The 20,883-nt window shown below is 36.8% G+C and overlaps 2 protein-coding genes across 5 annotated transcripts; one reads left to right on the plus strand and one right to left on the minus strand.

Moving 5' to 3' along the window:
• Nucleotides 1-485: 485 nt before the first annotated feature.
• atraid (all-trans retinoic acid-induced differentiation factor) lies at nt 486-4,402 on the plus strand. The gene is made up of 7 exons (NM_001044773.1): nt 486-625; nt 780-907; nt 993-1,061; nt 1,141-1,212; nt 3,111-3,232; nt 3,318-3,418; nt 3,505-4,402. The coding sequence occupies exons 1-7, from the start codon at nt 530-532 to the stop codon at nt 3,607-3,609; spliced, it is 693 nt and encodes a 230-aa protein (NP_001038238.1). The 5' UTR covers nt 486-529; the 3' UTR covers nt 3,610-4,402.
• eif2b4 (eukaryotic translation initiation factor 2B, subunit 4 delta) lies at nt 1,759-20,302 on the minus strand. 4 transcript variants are annotated; one of them, XM_005160461.6, is made up of 14 exons: nt 20,239-20,302; nt 19,723-19,760; nt 19,238-19,418; nt 18,423-18,620; nt 13,343-13,425; nt 13,166-13,207; nt 12,687-12,778; nt 9,398-9,512; nt 9,240-9,316; nt 9,050-9,152; nt 7,387-7,514; nt 7,099-7,276; nt 6,287-6,467; nt 1,759-5,106 (listed from the first exon to the last, which is right to left on the minus strand). In XM_005160461.6, exons 1-14 carry the CDS (start codon nt 20,285-20,287, stop codon nt 4,907-4,909), a joined length of 1,665 nt encoding a protein of 554 aa, XP_005160518.1. In that variant the 5' UTR covers nt 20,288-20,302; the 3' UTR covers nt 1,759-4,906. The 4 variants fall into 4 exon arrangements, with proteins under 4 accessions (XP_005160518.1, XP_005160517.1, XP_005160519.1 ...); XM_005160460.6 differs by having other exon boundaries at nt 18,423-18,623; XM_005160462.6 differs by lacking the exon at nt 13,166-13,207 and having other exon boundaries at nt 18,423-18,623.
• Between the last annotated feature and the right edge of the window lie 581 nt (nt 20,303-20,883).

A 20,883-nucleotide genomic window follows, 5' to 3' on the forward strand; every position in this document is an offset into this window, starting at 1 on the left:
TTATTTATCTATCTTACTATTTAATTTTACTTTAATTTTATATAATTTCATTACATAAATTGTTTATAGTAATATGTATTACACATTTTTATTTGCGCTTTAAATGCTTAAAATTTTGTTTGTTTAATTAATTCCTTTAAAAGCTCTATTAATTAATTAAAACATTGTTTTCTAAATGAAAGTCCCATTAATCAAAATATGCATTTGCTTTTTTATTATTTTAAAATGATTTAGTTTCTTTATTTTATTGTTACTTTGGTAACGGTATTGAATGATTCATCTTGACAAATGCACTAAACACTGGCATGCTGCATAAATCCAGACTAGTAAATCAGCTCATTTTATATGGAGGAATGGATTAAGGATCCATATGAAAACCCCCTCTGTTTTGTGAGCCTCTATGGACATTTCACAATGCAGCGAGCACCACTTGAAATATTTGCGCCGCCTGGTTGTCATGAATGGGGTCGCGGCCATTGGACGTCACGCGATCTTCTAATCACATGACTTAGCTTTGGCAAAAATCAAAATGACAGCTAATGTAACAGTGTCTTCTATGTATTTATTTACTGTTTTATTACTTTTATTTAATGTATATGTCAACAGTCAGGACACCGATGCACAGGTGAGAAGATCGACTGGTGTGGTGCAAAAACACCCTAAATAACCTCCTTAAATGCAACCGTTATTTGTTATTATGTTATCGCAGTTGACTATAGATATGATTCATGCATGTTGGCGTACAATATTTTGAAAGCTTTCACATTTATTGTCTCTAGTTATGTCAGATGTGTGAAGGAACGATACGACATGATAGTCCGGTCTGGAGCTTCTGCATAACAAAAGGCTATGTTAAGGGTCACTGCTGTTTTAAAAACAACACCAGCGATGTCGACACTATTATAGGGTAGGTTCATTTACTAGTATTCGTTTTTATAACTGAAATATTTAATAGTCTGATAATACATCTTCAAACATCTGTTCTGCTTTAGGTTGGACTTGTCAAACTGCTCTATCAGTCATGTAGAGCACCTTTATAATTCATCCACAGCACTCATCATGTACGTACTTTTATCATCATGGTATGAGCGTCACTCGATGTTTTAATAAACGGAATAGCAAACTGTCTTTGTTTTACAGAGATCTCTCCAACAACCCCATCTCCAACCTGAGTGATTATGTGTTTCAGGGTTTCAGCCAGCTTACACAACTGTAAGTCATCCATGAGTGGAGAATATCATGCTCATAACATTCAAGGCTGCATGTGGTTTCAAAATGAGGGGTCAAGGAAGTGTCATGGAACAGTGTAGCAACACTGATTAATTCAACATCATGCTTGAAACATTTCTTTGAGATTTTGGTCCATGTTGACAAGATGACATATACGTTTATGACAGTTCAAATGTTTCTTATTACAATAAATAGTGAAGCTTTTATCACGATACTCACTGAAAGGATTACTTTAACAGTCATAATAACCAAATATATTTGAAGAGTTCAGATGCAAATACCTCTAAATGCCATCTGAAATTTTCTTTTAAAATGAGCATTTTTATCAGTCTCCATTGTGTAGGTTCAGTAATTTCACTTTTATGGCAACGAATAAGTGCTTTTCATTATTTTCAAAGTGACATAACTCAACATAAACAAAGGAGGCTGAGAATAATGCTCATTATTGATGGAAATTTTAGATGGCACTTAGAGGTTTTTGCATCTGAACTCTTCATTTTTTTTTTTTGTTTATGTATGTGTGTGTGTGTGTGTGCACTGTAGTGCTTTATTGTATATAATGTGTATAGGAAACAAATGTTTTACAAGATAAACTGCAAAAGGATTATAATAGGTAACACTTTACAATAAGGTCTCATAATAGTTAACACATTAAAATCAGCAGTTAGAGCTGCATTCATCACAGTTACTCTGTTAATCTTTGTTAAAAACTGAAATTAACTAGCTATTAATATATAATAAAACATTATAACTTGATTATTAAGCATTAATTAGGAAATAACAAGGACAGTTCACTCAAAAATTAAAATGTACAATATAAATCTTTACAAGTTTTTGTTTCTATTAAACACAAAAGAAGATATTTTGAAAAAAGTCAAAATTCTGTAACCACTGACTTCCATGGTAGGAAAAACAGCAACTGTGTAAGTCAATGGTTACTGATTTCCAACATTTTTCAGAATATCTCTTCAACAGAAGAAGAAAGGCAAACAGGTTTATGACAAGAAAAGGTTGAGTAATTGATAACAGAATTTTCAGTTTTGGATTAACAAACAATAGGCCTCGTCTACAGGCATCGACTTTTTAGATGCCTTAACAAACAGCTGATCTATGGGCCTAATAAAGTGACCTGTGTAAACAGAAAATATAAATCAGGTTTAATAAAATGTTAATATTTTATTTCATGTGATATTCTGCTACCAAACGACACTTTTTGATACCATCCCAACGGGACACAAAACCATTCACAAGGGCCTTCACATTTAATGTTCCGTCATAGTGGAATGACCTGCCAAACTCAATGTAAACAGCGGATTCTCTGGCCATATAAATAAACATCAAGAGGAATCAGTTCATCAATACTTAATAATTTAGTTTTCCATCAATAGCTCTCCCTATTTATTTGCACTTGACACTTTTTTATAATCACTCAATGTTTCTGGGAAAATTGTGCAGTTCTGAATGTGAGTGGGCTTCACCTGTAGCAGATACGCTTTAATCCTCTTCATATGCACCAGACACTTTCCTATTAGCACTCCATGTTTCTGGAAAACACTGTGCCATTCTGAGTGTGCTTTACACATGCAAATAGACATGACAAACCACCTGTAGGAAACATACTAATTCCTCTACCTCTCAGTATGCACCAGACACGTCCTACAAACACTTTGTTCAAAGGAATCAACCATTTTTAAAAGATGCTAAACGGATTTATACTTGTTAGGGCTCCTACACGTTGCTGCTCTCTGTGTATTTAAAGTGTTTCTTTTATCCTCACCTGTAAGTCGCTTTGGATGAAAGCAAGTGGTAAATGTACAAATGTAACAACTTTACGGTAAGTAAATGCTAAATTTAAGCTAACTTGACCAATATCTGTTTAGTTTACTACCTTCAAAACTGGAGTGTCCGGGGGGCAGAGCATCATGGGAGAAGGTGGAAGTGAAAAGCATTACCAGAATCTGTGAAGGACAGAAAAATGCTTGCAATCAAACAGTGCAGATGCGTAAGTAATCTAGGCAAACAGACATGTACATCTGTAAAATGCAAAGCCTTTAAGGCATTTTTTGTATATTGTTTTGTGTCTTCAGCCTTGGTTTGCCCTGAAAACTCATTGTGCAGCCCATACGGACCAGGATTTTTCGAGTGTAGCTGTCTTAACAATTTCCATGGGTACAAATGCATGAGACAGGTGAGACCCCTGGACAGTCATCCCAAACAGGTTAGTCATTGCTTCTGTATTTTAACATGTTTATTGTTACTTCTTATGCTTTACAGGGAGAATTTCCTTTAGTTAAAGTGCTTGGGATACTTACCGCATCAACAGTGGTGGTTTCGTCTGTGCTCTGGTTTACACAAAGACGAAAAGTCAAGAACACTTGAGTTTTAAAGAGACTGACTTTTGAAGTGAGAACCCTAAAAAATGCATCAGGTGCATTCAAATGATGCATCCGAATACTGAGTATCATACACTGGAAAGATAACCACCGGATTATTGGTCTTTTAACTAACCAAAAGCAGGTTTACATGATGTTATTATTATTATTTTAAATGAATAAGTTTACACACAGCTAGTGTTTCACTCTTTTTAAACCCTTAACGTCCTTAAAATCGTTTTATATATATATTTTATAAAGTATTTCATGAACACTGACATATTCACAGCCATAAAGAGGCTGGTTTGCAAAGGGAAAACTGACCACAGACTGAACTTGCTGATCGTATTTGGAGAGCTGCCTCATTTCTGCCGAATGTTTTTATTTGAAACAGTTGAAAATGAAGCACTGAGACATTTAAGCGATGCTTCTGAAAGATAAATATTGCATGTTGCTTTAAAAGTAAATGATGTTCATTTTAAAGTGTTTAAAGACTACAGTATTTTGACATTTTACAAGGGAGTAAATGTGAAAATGTAGATTATAACTGTCACATTCTGCCTTTTACAGATGTCTCATGTTAGTCAGCTGATAATAGCTCCTGCAATGCTTGTCTTTGTTGGCAGGGTTAAAATAAAGCTGGTAAATGTTTCATCTGCTAATATGAGATAAATAGACTGACACGCTGTTTGCTGAAAACTGGTATGATTTTGTCAATACTGTAATATTGTGGTATGCATTTCAGCATGTACCTTGTTAACCTGGTACCTAAAATAAAGATCTGTTAAAAAAAAAAATAAGTCAGCATCATTTTTTAATCTAAACCATTTATTTTCTTGTAGCATTTCTAAGGTTTTGGTCATATAAACCAAACCCCTTATACGTACAACATGGTCTTGCGCACACATATGCACTGTTCCCTTTTTTTTACATCTATGAAAGGACTTTGGCATGGGTAATCTTGAAAAAAAGATGATAGATATTTCTTAAAACGTGTATGTCTATTTACGGACCATCATGAGGGGCCAAAACTGAAAGCAAAAAATGCATTACTGACAATCTGCATGGTGTCTACACCAATTTCATGAACTGATCTCAGAATGTTCTGCCTGAAACCAACTGTCATTTAAAAAACACATCTAGAATAGGACCAGTTGCGCGGTTCAAAATGAAATGGAGTCCCCCCAATGAGGACATAAACAGCAGCTATATTTGAAAAGCTGGTTCCATTTGATAGATATGTTTGTTTCATGCCAGAAGCCCTGTGCGCACAGATTCAAGAGGGAAGTGTGTGCATCTGCTCTTCACTGATCTACATTCTTGACTCGCAGTACCACAGGCACAGAGGTGCAGGGGATCATGCCCAAATCGGTGATCACAAGGTCCACAAAGTCTGGTGGCGTCACATCATACACCAGGTTCAGAAGGCCCAGCGATTTAACAGTCTGCCAGTTCTCTAGGTGGGTCTTCCCATTTCTGGTCACAATCAGGTCATCAGGGTCATCTGTAAAAATTGTTTATTTTAAAAGAGTTATGTTTAGGGATTTTCATATATTAATCTTTTTTATTATTACCAATAGGTAAACAACAATGAAACTTCATAAAAACCTTCCCCAGCTTTATACAAATAGTATTGGTACTTTTACTCTCTGATGCACAACATGGATCAAACGTGAGCTGAATTATATTTATTTTCTATCTCTTCTATCTCACAAACAAATACTTGATTATTCAATATTCCAAATACAGTATCACATATTTAAAATTGTTTTGGAAAAAAGAAAGCTTAGTTGCATTGCATTTTGTTCCTCTGTATGTCCACACATACCGCAGCTAGATCTCTGCAACTCACACATGGTCGCCCACTGATGCTAAGCAGGGCTGTGGCTGGTCAATACTTGGATGTGAGACCACTTGGAAAGCTAGGTTACTGCCAGAAGTGGTATTAATGAGACCAGCAGGGGGCGCTCAATCTGCGATCTGTGTGGGTCCTGACGCCCCAGTATAGTGAAGGGGACTCTATACTGCACAGTGAGCGCCATCTTTCGGATGAGACGTTAAACCGACTCCTGTATTCATTAAAAACCCCAAGATGTCCTTTGAAAAATGTTCGAAAAGGTTTATCCTGGCGAAATTTGCCCACTGGCCTCCGTCCATCATGGCCTCCTAACCATCCCCATATCATAAATGGCTTCATCACTTTGTCTCTTATGCACCATTTAGCTAGTGTGTGGTGCGCCATATGGCTACCATCGTGACATCCAAGTGGATGCTGCACCCTGGTGGTGGATGAGGAGATTTCCCCCAATGTGTAACGCGCTTTGAGTGTTTAGAAAAGTGCTATCTAAATGTAAGGAATTATTATTATTGCATATAGCGGAATGACAATAAAGTTCAACTTGACTTGAAATTAGGTTCCTGAGTGGCTTTTTGGGGAAAATGGAGGTGTAAATACAAAACTTAAAAAACGACTTTAAAAAATGAAAATAAATAAGATAATAAATTCCTGTAATAATAAATGATAAAAATGCAAATCTTTGAAAGATTTATCAAATAAACACTGAGCTACAATTGAAATAAGGTAGCAATGGGTCATCATTTTCCACCAATTTTGAGCATCAAAAGGGTTATTGATAAAATAAAATGATGCAAATTTTATTAAGTAAGCACAACATGACAGTTACCTAATTCATTGGATACAAAAGAGTCCGTCTGCACTCGTTCACAGAACTTGTAGGTCTCACAGCAGACCAGCACTGGTACATTGTAGGCCTTTGCTACCAGGGCAATTTGGGAAGTTCCAACACGTGACATCACATATCCATTGGCAAGGAGTGCATGAGCACCGAGAAATACCTTGGATACCTGGAAATAAAGAGTGCAGAGTCCAAGCTCTGATTCAGCATTCAGGCAAACAATGTTTTATAATGACAACATAAAGGCCGGTTAACTTGAGATATTACATTAGATATATGAGATATTACATTACTGTTCAAACAAGTCAGGTTTTTGTTTTGTTTCAAATCAAAATTTCATTTATCATGGATGCAACAAATTGATGTACAGTGAGGTTTTATAATGTTACAAAAATGTATATGAACTTTTTATTTACCGAAATGCCTTAAAATACAAACACCCTAACTTGATACTACAGAACCATTGTGGTTTATTTTTGCAGTGTTATCTTTTAACTTCTGCAAAATATAAGATTGTTTTTGTCAGTTAAATATGGTAAAGATTGCTAAATAGGAGTAGCTATCTTTGTCTACCCTTTGTTCTACTCTGCACTACATTTGCAGCTATTGTGTTCCTTTAAGAAGTACCAAACCATAATTAAGTCGTATTTTTAGCAGCCGTTTATATCACACACTTAATCAATCAGCTGACGGTGCAAGCAGTTTGTTAAGAAAGCACATTACCTCACAAGAAGCTAAAAATAAAACACGCTTGCAAAAATCCCAGCAAGTAATGAGATTTACAGAAAAGAATGACTCACTTCAGGCAGAATGTAGGACAAGGCAGAAATGAGCACGTAAGTACATCGGATGCCTTTCTTCACCAGACGCCTCAGCGCCTCTCGACCTTCCAACCTGGGCCGACTGTCCACAACTATGACTCTGAACTGCCTCTGCTTCTCAAAGGCTTCGCACAGAATGTGATTGACAAGTGACGAGCTTGAAAAAAAGACAAGAAAGCACTCCTGAAACACATCTGAACGATTTAATATAGACTATTTGATATTTGGCGATTAAAAATGATGATCAATTACTTTACAATTACTTACCAGCCGTAAACTAGAATGACGTCTCCATTGCTTATCTTCTCAATAGCATATTTAGAAATGGCTTCAGAAGCCAAAATGATCTTCTCATTTATGTAACTATCAATACATGCCTGCAGTTTCCCTTTTGCCTGTTGAGGAAACACTGGTTTTAGGAACTCACAGAAATACTGCAGTAAGCAGGGGTGCACATCACTTTTTGGTGCAGTGTCCTGACATTTTATCCTACCCATCATATTATGCTACCAACCCTGTATTTGAATGGTTTTGAGGACGGGGTTAGGGATTAGGTAGGTTAGGGTGATGTAACAGCTTTAGATCACACTACTACACATTAAAACTTACACTGGTAGCAAAATCTGATGGGGAGCATATTGTGTCATCAAAATGTGCTACCTACTTTTTGAATGGGCGGTGGGACAATCTGACAAGGTAGAACAAATAGACAGAACACCCAAAGCTCAAAGAAGAACCTAGAGATGTTGCTTTGTCATCTTTCATACAGTATATGGTTAGTATATAGCACATAATGTTTTAGATACTTTTCAAGATATTAGTTTTCAGCTTAAAGTGCAATTTAAAGGCGTAAGACTAGGTTAATTAGGATAACTAGGCAAGTTCGTGTTAGGCCTGTCACAATAATCAATATATATCGGCTTACTGCACTTATTTGTTTTATTTAAGCTGGACTAAAAGCAGTTTTAAATTGTTTAAACACCATTTTAAGGGAAATATTATTAGCCCCTTTAAGATATATATTTTTTAATTGTCAACAGAACAAACCATCGTTATACAATAACTTGCCTAATTACCCTAACCTGCCTAGTTAACCTAATTAACCTAGTTAAGCCTTCAAATGTCACTTTAAGCTGTACAGAAGTGTCTTGAAAAATATCTAGTAAAATATTATTTACTGTCATCATGGCAAAGATAAAATAAATCAGTTATTATAAATGAGTTATTAAACTGTTATGGTCAGAAATGTGTTGAATAAATCTTCTCTCTGTTAAACAGAAGTTGGGGGGAAAAAAATAAACAGGGGGGCTAATAATTCTGACTTTAACTACACACACTTATATAGACACACCTTACGAATTGGAGCACGCTTACATCATCGATGATGCGAGTGTTCAGTTTAACAGGAAGAGAAGCACTCATGCTTGGAGATTAGTGGAGATTTATTTAGTTATATTGTTTGGTATTATTTTTTTATTTGTATGATTTTTTGCAGTCAAATATTTAACTGAACAGATCCACAACCATTGACACTCGTAAATTATCATAAAAGTTCTCTTGCTGCATGTATTAGGAGGTTTGCTGAAAGTGCAGCTGACGTGCAGCGAGGGCTTTGTGTCTTTAATAAACTGATAGCTTGCATTTTTTGATCAGTAGGAATGATTAAGAAATCCATATGAAACAGTCCCTTAAAAGTGACGTCGCCTCTTCAGTTTCAGGCTCAAGCACACTTTGCACTCACACTACAAGCATACTGCCCCAAAGCCTAACCGAACCACACTCTGACACACCACTTCCAAGGCCATGGTCGGCCAACTGAACAGCACCTGAGCCCAATTTGGAGCACTCACACTTGTCAAACAAACTGGGAAATGTGCCCGGGCACAATTCGGATATAATAAACATCTCTAAATGTCTTTAAAACTCTTACCTCCTCTTCTTTGCATTGATTGGGTATATTTGAAATCTCCTTCTTTATGTACTTGATGGCATTGCCCATGCTGGCAGACAGAGGCCGACACTGGCTGAGGAAACTGAAAGAGCAATACCAATACATTCACATGATGTTCATCTTCAACTATGTTCATGCTTTATCAATTTTGACAAGGAAAAAAATGAACCTGATATAAGGTGAAAGCTTGTTCACAAGGTCCCTTGACAACTCCTCGTTTGGAGGTGTGCTATAGTCTTGAATAACCTGTGAAAAAGCATTTACATATTCATCACGTTCAAAGAGTAAGAAGATTTAAGCAATTGTATGGTTTTCTTTGTTTATTACCTGTTTGAAGGCATGTAGCAGGGCCACAGATCGAGCATTGGATCCTGCTATAATGCCCTGAGAGTACTGCAGGCCCAACCGAACAATGGATGGGTGAATAACTGTGGCTGGGATGCTAAAAAAATGACCATAACAAAAGAATTAGACTTAAGCTATAAAACCTTCCATTTTAACAGTTTATCCCACATACAAAATGCTAAATTGAGTTATATACAGTGAAGATCAAAATTAGAGGACAATCTACAATTTCCTAAAATTCCACGTCAATTGTTAACCCTATTTGAAGTCATCTTAACTTAAGAGCTAAAGGGGAAATGAAGCACTCAGTCAAGTTTACCTTATTACACATATCTAATGCTTGTATTTGCAGCAGCTCCACATCCACAACTTCATGCATTGGGTTAAATTAGGCTTTACAGTCTCCTTCCATTATTTCTGTTCAGCGGCAGAAACTCAACCAACCCTGTGACATTCCAGGATGGCTGTGCCCTAGGTCTAAAATCTATAGTAAAACGTGCCATTTACTGCTAAATGGTTACATTAATCGAGTTTGTTAAATATATTTTCATTAAAGTGGAGTCCAATGTACAAAATAAGGTAAACTTGACTGAGTGCTTCATTTCCCCCTTAAGGTGTAGCCTCTAAGCATATTTCATAAGTTACATATATTCTGAAGCATAGTATAAAACTTAAATAAGAATTTTGAAAAAGAGCAATAATCAAAATTCTACAACATTTTCAAATTTGTTGGTGAAGCCGTTATGAACCTTTTGATTTGAATTAATGGTTCGTAGCGTGTATCAAATTGGCATGGACACATGATTTCAGTGTGGAGCATTGTTACATTATTAACTTCAAAGCATTTCCAAAAATCAAAGGTTCTTCATTTTTTGGACCCTAAAGGCCAGTTTGGACCAAATAAGGTCAATACACACCAACCCAATGCCAAACAACTAGCACCGATGAAACCCAACTCTGTTGTCGGCTCGTGCCTGGTTCCCTCTGGACCAAAAAGCTGACCATGAACACACCAAACAGACTGCAGTCAATTGAAACTAGAGTGTGCATTCTGCGCCTGCATGGGTGGTTCTGTTTTTCTGTACCGCAGAGGGCAGTCCGTTTTATCATTCGGAACAGAAAACTGAAACTTCTGATGTGCACGTGCAAAGCATAAACAGGTAAGAGGTTTAGTACCATTATCACAGTAATTGTCACTCACTATGGAGTGGTACATCACTCCTGCAAATATTTCTGATAATATAATAATCCATATCGTTTGAAAATATTTGAGAATTGTAGCAAAATTACAGCCAGCCTCTTTGTAATCCTTCTTGGCTTGAATTGTTTACTTGCTACGTCACATTCACACTTTTGAGTCCTTGTTGAATAACCAGACAGAGCGCTCTCATCCCAGCTAATGACGATTGTACATGCTGAATTGGGTCATTGAGCTCTGTTGTTAACCTGATGAGAGGTGATGTGTTGAACACAACAAACCAACAAGCCAGACTGCCGCTGAACGACAAAGCCCAACCATGGGCTTGGTGTGTCCTGGCCTTTAGAATGAAAGTTTTATGGCCCGTTTCCACTGAGTGGTACAGTACGGTATGGTTTGGTTTGGTTCGCTTTTATGGCCATTTCCACTGTCAAAAGGCGTACCGAACCAAACCGTACCACTTTTTCGGGACCCTATCGAAAGGGTTCCAAACTGCAGAAAGGGTCTCAAAAGGGGTGGAGCTACACGCGCAGCTGAACGCTATTGGTTTACAGAGATACGTCATTCGTAGACTCAACAAGCCAGAATGTAAACAAAGGACCCGCCATGTTTTGAAATACACAGCGAGAGATTACAGCGGAATTATAAATATATATGCAGTCATGGTCGATCCTGCAAACAAACCCTGTTGTCGTCATGATAAACAGCCACAAAGCCATGGAGAAGAGCAGATTCACCCTGTGCCGCATAGTTTTTAACGAGCCAGTCTGAAGCCCGAGTGGTTTGGCTTTCTTTCTTGCTCTCGCTGCGCGTCTCTATCGTATGATAATAATAACTAGCACTTGAATATTGACAAGCTTTGGAAACCCGATCCTGTGAGAAGCTGACAAACGCGAGTGACACATTCAGAAAGAAAAGGACAAACGCGAGAGTGGAGCGCGGGGAAAAAAGGCGAAGCCAATTGGCAAAAGAAGCACGTTATTTCTTCAGCAAACGTGAACAAACTGCCTTGTTTTAATCTTTATAATCACCTTTTGGACTAATATGAACTGGGAATGATGGAATGACTCTCTAACAGAGGCTTCATGTGCTGCTGAAGATTACAGACACAGATGAGAGGTTTTCACTGACTGTAGGCTATACTTTGTGTTGTTTTGAACCTAATTAATGACGAAATGTCTGCTTTGTGTAGTTCTTCTCTAGTTGGTAACATATCGGAGACTGTAAGGGTCAGTATGTGTTCATATATGTTAATTTATTTATTTATTTTATATAATTACAGACGTTACAGTAGGCTATTTCGCACCGTCATTGATCTGCAGTTATAATCAACTCCTGTTTATAGAAGTTATAGAAAAGTTAGTAATAAACATTTATACACAAGTATTTATGTGTATACAGCATCTGTTTTGTGAGAAGTGCTTTTCATATGATATGTGAGCGACCTGTGCAGCTTTATTGTAGACATTTTCTCGAGCGAAAATGACGTCGACTGAAACTTTGTCATACACCACGTCCACCAAAAGGGTACCCTTGGAAGTGGAAACGCAAGCCTGATAAAGGTAACCCGTACCGACCCGAACCGTACCGTACTGTACCAGTCAGTGGAAACGAGCCATTAGTCTTCTTCACTTCAAAATGAGTGTGTAAATGTAAAAAGCTGACTTTTCGTGACTGGTCAAGTGCACATAAATTTTTTTTAAACATTTATAAACATTAAAAATAATAAGTGACTGATTATCAACATAATGTGTAAAAAATAGATAATTTTTGAGAATTTATTGAGTACATTAGATCGATATCTGGAGCATCAAGTCACACTGAAGGCTTGAGTAAAAATCCTGAAGATTCAGAAAACACTTTAAATGCATTAAAGTAGAAATTCGCAATTTCATTACACAATGTTTTGTTTTCAACGAGAATAACAGATCGTACTGACCCAAAACTTTTGAAAAGTACTTTATTTTACAACAAAAGATAATTAGTTGCCATATCCAAGTCTAATGAAAAAGAAAAAGCAACTCTTTTAAAGCAAATCTGTAATTAATGCAGAAGCTTCATTGGTTTCAGTACCTGATTTGCTGCGTGGGAGGGTTTTTTCGGCTGTATTGATGTAGATGTGAGAACAGGCTGACCTTGTAACCATAATCTGACCTCAAAGGAACCTAAATGAACAGAGCAAACAACAGCACAACATGTGAATATATCATTCCATCAGGGACAGACATTCTGGAGGTCCCATCCCCCGTCCTCATGTCAAAAGCTGAGGCTACATGACGCTCACATCTGACGACCGTGACAGCGTAATACTACATTTATAAATCTACACCCAACAAACAACATAAATGAAAAACAAATACACACTGGAAAATCACCCACATTTGACATCTAGCTATCACGTGAACACAGTGAAATGAAAATAATCACAATGAAATCACTTGCATAACACATTTAAACACAAGAGGAGTTAACTTTCACCAAGAATAAAAATTACATGAAACAGAGAAACAAAAAGTCAACAAGACACTGCACACAGAAGTGTGGAGCCAGACCTGGACTCCAGTTATATTTAAACCGCATCCCTGCCCTGACTTCTGTAAGACACGGGAAGGACCTGGGTTAAAAAACGCTGAAAAATGGATCTCAGAAAACACCTGGATGAATCCATCAATCGTCAGTCGGCTGTGATCAAACCAGATGTAAAGTATAGCAGTACAGATTTGTCTCACCTGCTGTCGCTCAAGCTTCTTGGCCAACTTTTTCAACGCAGCAGGATCATCCACCTGAACGTGCTCAGGTAACCTTTTCACAACTACAAACAAACAGAACCAAAGTTATACAAAATAACTCAACTGCTAAATACCAGTCAGATGCTCAGATTTGACAAGAAACGCTGCTATTAGTTTGTTTTAATCACACAGATATAAACACATTATTCATTTATTTTCAATATAATTGACCCTTCGCTAAATCCTGCTCTCCTTAGTTAGTGTTGCTACGGCTGTCAAGCTTTCATGTCTGGCACGTCTATTACAATATGTATGCGCTGGTGTCAGATATTTCTAGGGATAAAATTAGTTATTTTTGGCAAACAGATGAGATATCTGAAAAAGCCAGACAAAAAAAGGACTGCAGTATGCATTACAGGGGTATATTCACCACATATTACGCAACCCATTAAAGAATAATTTAAATGGTCAAGAAACACCAAAACACATTTTTTGAGTTGTTGACAGTCGTATATTTGTCCCACACTGCTAAAAACACTAATAGGACACACATTTTTGTGTTATTTCGAGCAAATTCGTACTTCCGGTTTGAAGCTAATTTTTAAAGCCGCTTCACGGCCATGAGATCTTTGCGTGTATTCCAGCGTGTAGACTGGACGTCTGTACCTGGGAGTGCCTTATTATGAGTATGCTGCATTAATGCATGAGTAAGACTTGGTTCAAACCAATCAGCGCGCTCTATTGTGCAACTTCATTAATGTGCATGAAGACGTGTTTTTACCTCTTACAGTGTTCAGACGGCAGAGAGACGCCACGCTTTGCTGCCATAACAAGTGGGAAAAGAAAATAGCTTGGAGATACTGGTTGTCCTTGTTGTTTTTATAATGTGCTGCAATGAAGGGTTTGTTTTCATTTTCCAGCTAAGAGAGCGCAACTGGACTCACAAGTGGATCAGTGCACGCGACACGCAGCAGAAATAAGTTGGTATGGAACATGTTTGACTCCACAGCTTTTCTCATCTGGAAATTTGTAAAATCCTGATTTGCCGCTCGTCTCCTTTTAAAAAAGACGCAGCTCCTATTGATGTTGACAGTCCTGTCTCTACAGATTTGGTAAGTGTGTGTGCGATCAGTGCCCTTTCTTTTTTGATTCAGATGTTATAGTTTGTATCATCAGCAGTATTCTTTCAGTGTTTAAAGACAGACCTTAGTCAAAGTGATTTCTAAGTTACTTAGTTTACAGTACGTTAATATCACTACAATATTATGGACTGAAAGATCCGCTGTAATTGCTGCTCTCCGAGTGAAAACGTGAACACTGCAAGCAAAATTTACCGACCGTTGTGTTAGATTTTTCGCCGCATTTTGTGACCGGATAGTCTACACACACACAGCTTTCTGACCTACCGAGTGCATCAGAGTTACTGAGAAATGCAGAGTTTTTTTTCTCTAATACGACGTGCGATATCAAACATTTTACTGTCATTAAACACAGTCACTGTCTTTCTCCCCTGCCCTTGTGTGTTTGTTTTTCCTCGGTAAAAATCAGCGTGTGCCTAAATGGAAACTCCTCTTTTATTCAAATCCTTCCCTCTTTTCCCTCCCCCGACACTCCCACCTAAACTGAGCTAGCACACCCACTTTCCTGACTTTTCCCAAACGAGAGGTGTGAAAACACCCTGCTGAAACAGGGGGGTTTTATGGCCCTTTAACTAAAAATTTAAGCTAAAGCCTAGCTGCCTCATACGCTGACCACTCAATAGTTTAGTTCATGCACGGCAGGATAGGTAAAAAAATGATCTAATAATAACAAATTAAACTGTGATTTCTTTTTTTTTAGCCAAAAGGCCAAAAAATAAGCAAATAAGCAAGGCCAAATAATAAGCAAATAAGAGCATCGTTGACCTATAACAGTGTACAGCACCTATAACGGTCAGTATGTTTATGGGCTTATTATACCGCTTTTCATTCTAATCTGTACTTAACTGGAAAAAATAAATAGATTGAAATCCAAATCAAAGTATTAGTAGCAGAAGTGAACAAACAGATTTTCCCTAAATGCAAAAATTAATCCGACGCCAAAAATAAAAGCTGACACTAACCTGCTATAATGTCGTCACCAATGACTAAGGCCAGACAGAATCTGCAGACATTTTTTGTTTTTCTAATGAAAATTTTGTAAAAAAAAAAAAAATATATATATATATATATATATCTGCAGATTTATGCTGAATTATTTTAGGAGTATCGTAAATAAAAACTTTATATATGAAATTTAAAATAAAAGCATTTTAAGTTTTCTTTATTGTTTACAATGCAAATCCATCTAGATCCACTTATTTGGTAAACAAAGCAAGTCTCTTATATAATCTCTCTTCTAAAAGACTATTACTGTATTGTAAATTAATCAAATTATCACTTTTATTTTAGTCAATAATATTACTAAAATTAATTTAAAAATGGAATATATATAAATTTACACACATTTACAGGAGTAAATAAATAGACTCGATGATGGGCTAAAAATCTGCAGATTTTTGTGCGCACAGATTCCGTGTGGGCCTACCAATGGCTAAATCTCCAAAAGGTTTCTAAAAAATTGTAGCTCTGACATGGACAGCTGCAGTTGAATTATATGCTCAGTTTGTGATCATATCCGTTTTGTTCTGTTGATATGTAATCTAAATAATCGTAGCTTGAAACAAAAGGAAATATGACTGGGTTGTGCTGCTTTTACGGCCTCTCACATAGCTTGATCCACGCTGGCCTTTCTCCCCTTGGGTTTTAGGTTTAGAAAAGCGAAAAAATTCCACCACCCCATCCAAACTTTCAGGAGCGCTGCATGTTACACAGCGGCTGCAGTTAATGTTTGATACTTACAGCAGTTCATCATAAATCTTTTTTACCGCATTTGACAGCAAGAATGAACATAGAAGCATTGTCTGATTGAAAAGCAGCAACTACACGTGTTGAAAAGAATCTAAAATGCCAAATAGGATGCATTTAAGCAGCATTTTCTAAAGTAATACTAACTGTTTTTAGCTTTTCGCTTGTACGGTGGATCAAAACACTTTTTTGGACATTACGTATTTGTACATATGTACATTACTTTTTATTAATGTTTTTTATTTTATTAATTTTTATTGCCGGTTACGGAGGTCACTTTGTCAGATTATGCAATTTTTTTCTTGATAAAATATTGACCTGTCGTGGGTAACAAATGTGCCAGACAACACGTTCCTTAACGATCAGTCATCCTGTGACATCTACGACAAGTGTTATTTCCCAAAGCAGTCACAAGGGTTGCTATAACAATATTTTTTTATCTCATTTTCAATTTTATTTTATTTTTTATTATTTCAATCTCAATAAACACTGATGCTTGCAGACAACTAATAAATACATTATGGCGCTCATTAGGATAGGATCAAACTTATAATTCCTTTTTAACAGGGGCGTAGCCACAGGTGTGTCGGTGCCTAAAAATAGATGGATATATATATATATATATATATATATATATATATATATATATATATATATATATATATATATAAAATCGGGGGGAAAAAAAGAATTGTAATAATTTGTTAATAAAATAGTGCTGCATTATTCTCAGTCAGTGGAAAATATGCCGAAAAATATGAAGATTGCCGAAGCTGCATGCATTTCTTTTCATCAAGTAGCCAATTCATTGCTGCGAAGCGCTACATTTTACAGAGGCTGCATGAGAGAAAGTGCATCTTGTTCATTTTGTTTATTTTACAAGTACGCAACTTTGGTGTTATTGTGTGTACACATATTTCCATGGTTATATAGACCAGGTTCTAGTATTGCATGAGTGGGGGCATTATTTTACCGTGGTAAAGTGGAGCATTTCTTGGCAAGTTAATGCTTTACTTTGTTTATTAATTAAATTTCATAGTTATAAAATAAATTGAAAGAATATTTTAACACTTTCAATAATTCAGGCCTTTTTTTTGCACCAAAAGTAAAACCGGAGGGAAACCGGAACACCCGGAGGAAACCCACGCGAAGGCAGGGAGAACATGCAAACTCCACACAGAAACGCCAACTGAGCCGAGAATCGAACCAGCAACCTTCTTGCTGTGAGGAGACAGCACTACCTATTGCGCCACTGCTTTGCCTCCTATGTAAACGTATAACCTAAAATTACTTTAAAAAATTAAAGCTGGCAGAGTGTGTGTCGCGGATAAAGTGTTTATTACATGAAAAGTGAGGTGTCTATTGCAGCATTCGTTTAGATATGCGCATGGTGCATTTAAAGCTTCAGAAAATGGCTCATTAAAAAAGGACAAGGACGTAAATGCTTTTTACAAGTCGCAATCAAAAATGACGATAATATGGTGTATTGGAGTGTATAAGCAGGCAATTCGTGAGAATGGGTTGATTCAGGTATAGTATAGCCTACCACTTCTAAATCCCCTCTGATGCGCATCATTCAGTAGTGTCCTGCAGTAGCCAAAATCATGACACCACATCCAGTCATATGTGAATAAGTGTCACAGTGATGATGCAGTGAATACCGTGGCGCTGGCTTGCATTGAATATATTCGATGATTGCACCTGCGCCCGACTTGTAATTTGAATCAGTAATTTGAATCAGTACATAATAACCAAAAAAAATACCTTAGAAATAAAAAGTTGCAGGTTTTACGATCAGACATTTCTAAAAACAAGTGAAACCCCGTAAACCTTTCAGTCCAAAGATCCAGTAAACGAATGCATTCAAATAAGTTCAAAACATTGCGGCTACAGAGAAAGAACGGCTACACAGGTAAAGATGCGCCACGCTGCTCCTCGCCACTGGCTCTCATTGAAAATGAATAACTTCGGGCTACTTTGACGCTCTCGCCACTTTCGGAGTACCTGTATGGTTATCAGTTATCGATATCGGCCCAAAAGTCCATATCCCTACTTATAACACCTAAATATTTGCTCGCACGAGATGTGTTTTCATTCTTTTTTTGCAACAAGCTCGATAAAATTGCAAAAACATCAATTACAATATTATAACGGTATGGTCAGGTTGAAGAGTAAGGTCCGCAAGTATAAATTACCTGGCTGGAGCTCATTGGGGGAGGCTTTAGGTTTGCTGGAGGTGGATTGTTGACCACCTTCCTTCTTGCCCTGTTTTGATGCTCGTTCTGAGTCTTGCCGTGCCCGTCGCTCTGCTCGCAGCTCTGCTTTGGTCTTTGCAGGCTTCTCTGCAGCCGCAGGAGTTTCAGATGCAGATGCAGTTACAGGTGCTGGAGCAGCTGCTGACATCAAAGGGTCCGACAGTTAAAACAGCACCCCAAAATAGACCATAGAGTAGATTAAAAGGCTATTAAAAAACTCCATTAAGCTAAGAAATAAAAATAGCAGCATCAAAACAGACATTGTATTTTCAAAAACATAAGTTGCCTTTTTTTAATTATCTGAAATGTGCCATGACTTTTATTCCAAAGAAGATGTTTCTTGTTTTTTTTTTTTTTTACTCAAAGTGTAGACTGCCTTTTACTTTTAGGACTATTAATCTTCTTTACTATTCTACTGGCAATGAGGGGAACTATAATATGTTTATAATGTTTGCAACAGCTTCATTTTATTAAGCTCTACTAGTATTATTTCAGTTTTTTGTATATAGACTTATACAATCAGGGTCAGGGTCAACATTTTCTTTGCGAGGGGGGGGGACTCTATTTGCATAAATGTTTTTAACTCCATTCTTCCCTGTAAATATTAAACTAGTCTTAATAAGACAGAAAAACACATAAATAAATTTCCTTTAATTATACCAAGTTATTTCAAATTTCAATCGATATTAAATTAACTTTAATAAAAATTGCATTGTATGAAAATTGAGAACACTTTTGTTTTCACACTGAGGTACCTTTATGTGCCGGGCTCTGGGTGACAGGCTTTGATGGAGGTGGAGCAGATGCTTTCTCTTTTTCCTTCTCCTTTTCCTTCTCTGGAGGACCCTTGTTGTCATCTTTTTTATTCTTTTTATGCTGCTTCTTCTCTTTCCTAAGACGCTGCTTTTCTTCTTTGGTCAACTCCTTACCTTCACTCTATAAGTAAAAAAAAAAAGTGTCACAGTTTCAATTTATTATTAAATTCAGAAATCCTGTAAACAAATGTGGCATGTCTTAAAAATCAAATCTGCACTTTGGGCATTAAAAAAACATTTTATTTCTAGTAAAGCCTAAAATGTTGTCCAGGACAGCATCTCTTTAGGACATTTGGACAATTAATTTTTTTAAATATTAAGTACTTTTTAAGAAACAATCAATGGATTTGAAAAATAACATACAAATAAAATATGGTATAAAATATAGTGAATTTATAATAATATTAATAATAAAAAAGACCTACCTTTGCTTTTACAATATCTTGCAACTTCCCTTCTTCACCTATGACACAAACAAACAGATATTTAAAAGGTATATCAAGGTTAAATTTGCTAGATTATAGTCATTTACAGAGAAAAGGCGGTTTAAGTTTGAAGTAATGAGGTCTACGAGAACAGAAAACCCCTCGACACTGAATTTGCAGTGTTATTTCATCATGCTGGCACACGATCTTTACCAAACTAAAAACGTTGCATAAAGATTCTCTTTGTCTTGAAAAAATATCGCGTTACACACAATTTGGAATAATGTGATCAATTTATGCAGTTAGAGGTCAGCATAAATACATTCCAAATGGCAAAACAGCATGATGTAATTTCCACTGTATGGATGTGTCAAGTCAGCTGTGTCATGGCAGAGGCGATCAAGCGACCGAACGAGCCGTAACACAAGCTCTCTGTTGGTGACTGTAAACGACTGCTTGTGTACATGTTCACGTCGGTCTCAGCACACGTAGAAAGTTGGCAATATTATGTTTTACCTGTAGCATGGTTGATGCTGTCAACCTGTCTCCCATCCGAGTCCGCCATGTTTCATTTCTTCGTGACTTCTCCTGCTGGTAAACCGATGTGAAACGCAACGGAGAAGAATTACACTGCCATCTAGCGATAGAAACGAGTAAGATGACTTTCTTTCGTTTTACATGTAACGCCAGACGTTTTCACATTTACAGTTTTTCTCAGTCGCTTTGGTGCATTTCTTACAACACTATCCTGCTGAAAAAAACAGCCTGGAAATGGCCAAAAACACCTCTAAAACCAGGCTGGTCAACCAGCTAAAACCAGCCAACCAGCTTATGCTGGTTTAAGCTGTTTTTTTCAGCAGGGTATTTACATTTGCACAACAGTTAATGTATTTATCAAAACAGTTACTCATTTGTGCACATCCTAGTAGCATTTTCTCAATCCTTCCAACAAATTGCAAATACTTTTGGACATGCATCAATTGCTTTTATACAACTCTCTGCTGTTTATATCATTATCATTTGCTTATGTCATGTCAGTCAAAATGAATTAAATTTGTAAATGCTGAATAGTCATTCCATATAAAACTAATAGTCCTCATTTCATTACTTGAGTCATTACATACAAAAACGTTGAACTATTTGTCAAAATCTGTCAAGCAA

The sequence above is a fragment of the Danio rerio genome, chromosome 20, assembly GCF_049306965.1.
Source record: "Danio rerio strain Tuebingen ecotype United States chromosome 20, GRCz12tu, whole genome shotgun sequence".
NCBI lineage: Eukaryota > Metazoa > Chordata > Actinopteri > Cypriniformes > Danionidae > Danio > Danio rerio.

Bases quoted from the DNA above. Each gene is read 5' to 3' on its own strand.
- atraid (NM_001044773.1), top strand. From the start codon at position 530: ATGACAGCTAATGTAACAGTGTCTTCTATGTATTTATTTACTGTTTTA. The intron at 626-779 runs GTGAGAAGATCG...TATTGTCTCTAG, and splicing joins GTCAGGACACCGATGCACAG to TTATGTCAGATGTGTGAAGG. The intron at 1,213-3,110 runs GTAAGTCATCCA...ATATCTGTTTAG, and splicing joins TTCAGCCAGCTTACACAACT to TTTACTACCTTCAAAACTGG.
- eif2b4 (XM_005160460.6), bottom strand. From the start codon at position 20,287: ATGGCGGACTCGGATGGGAGACAGGTTGACAGCATCAACCATGCTACA. The intron at 12,779-13,165 runs GTCTGGCTCCAC...CTGTTCATTTAG, and splicing joins TAAATATAACTGGAGTCCAG to GTTCCTTTGAGGTCAGATTA. The intron at 9,513-12,686 runs GTACTGAAACCA...TCATTTTTTTAG, and splicing joins CCTCCCACGCAGCAAATCAG to CATCCCAGCCACAGTTATTC.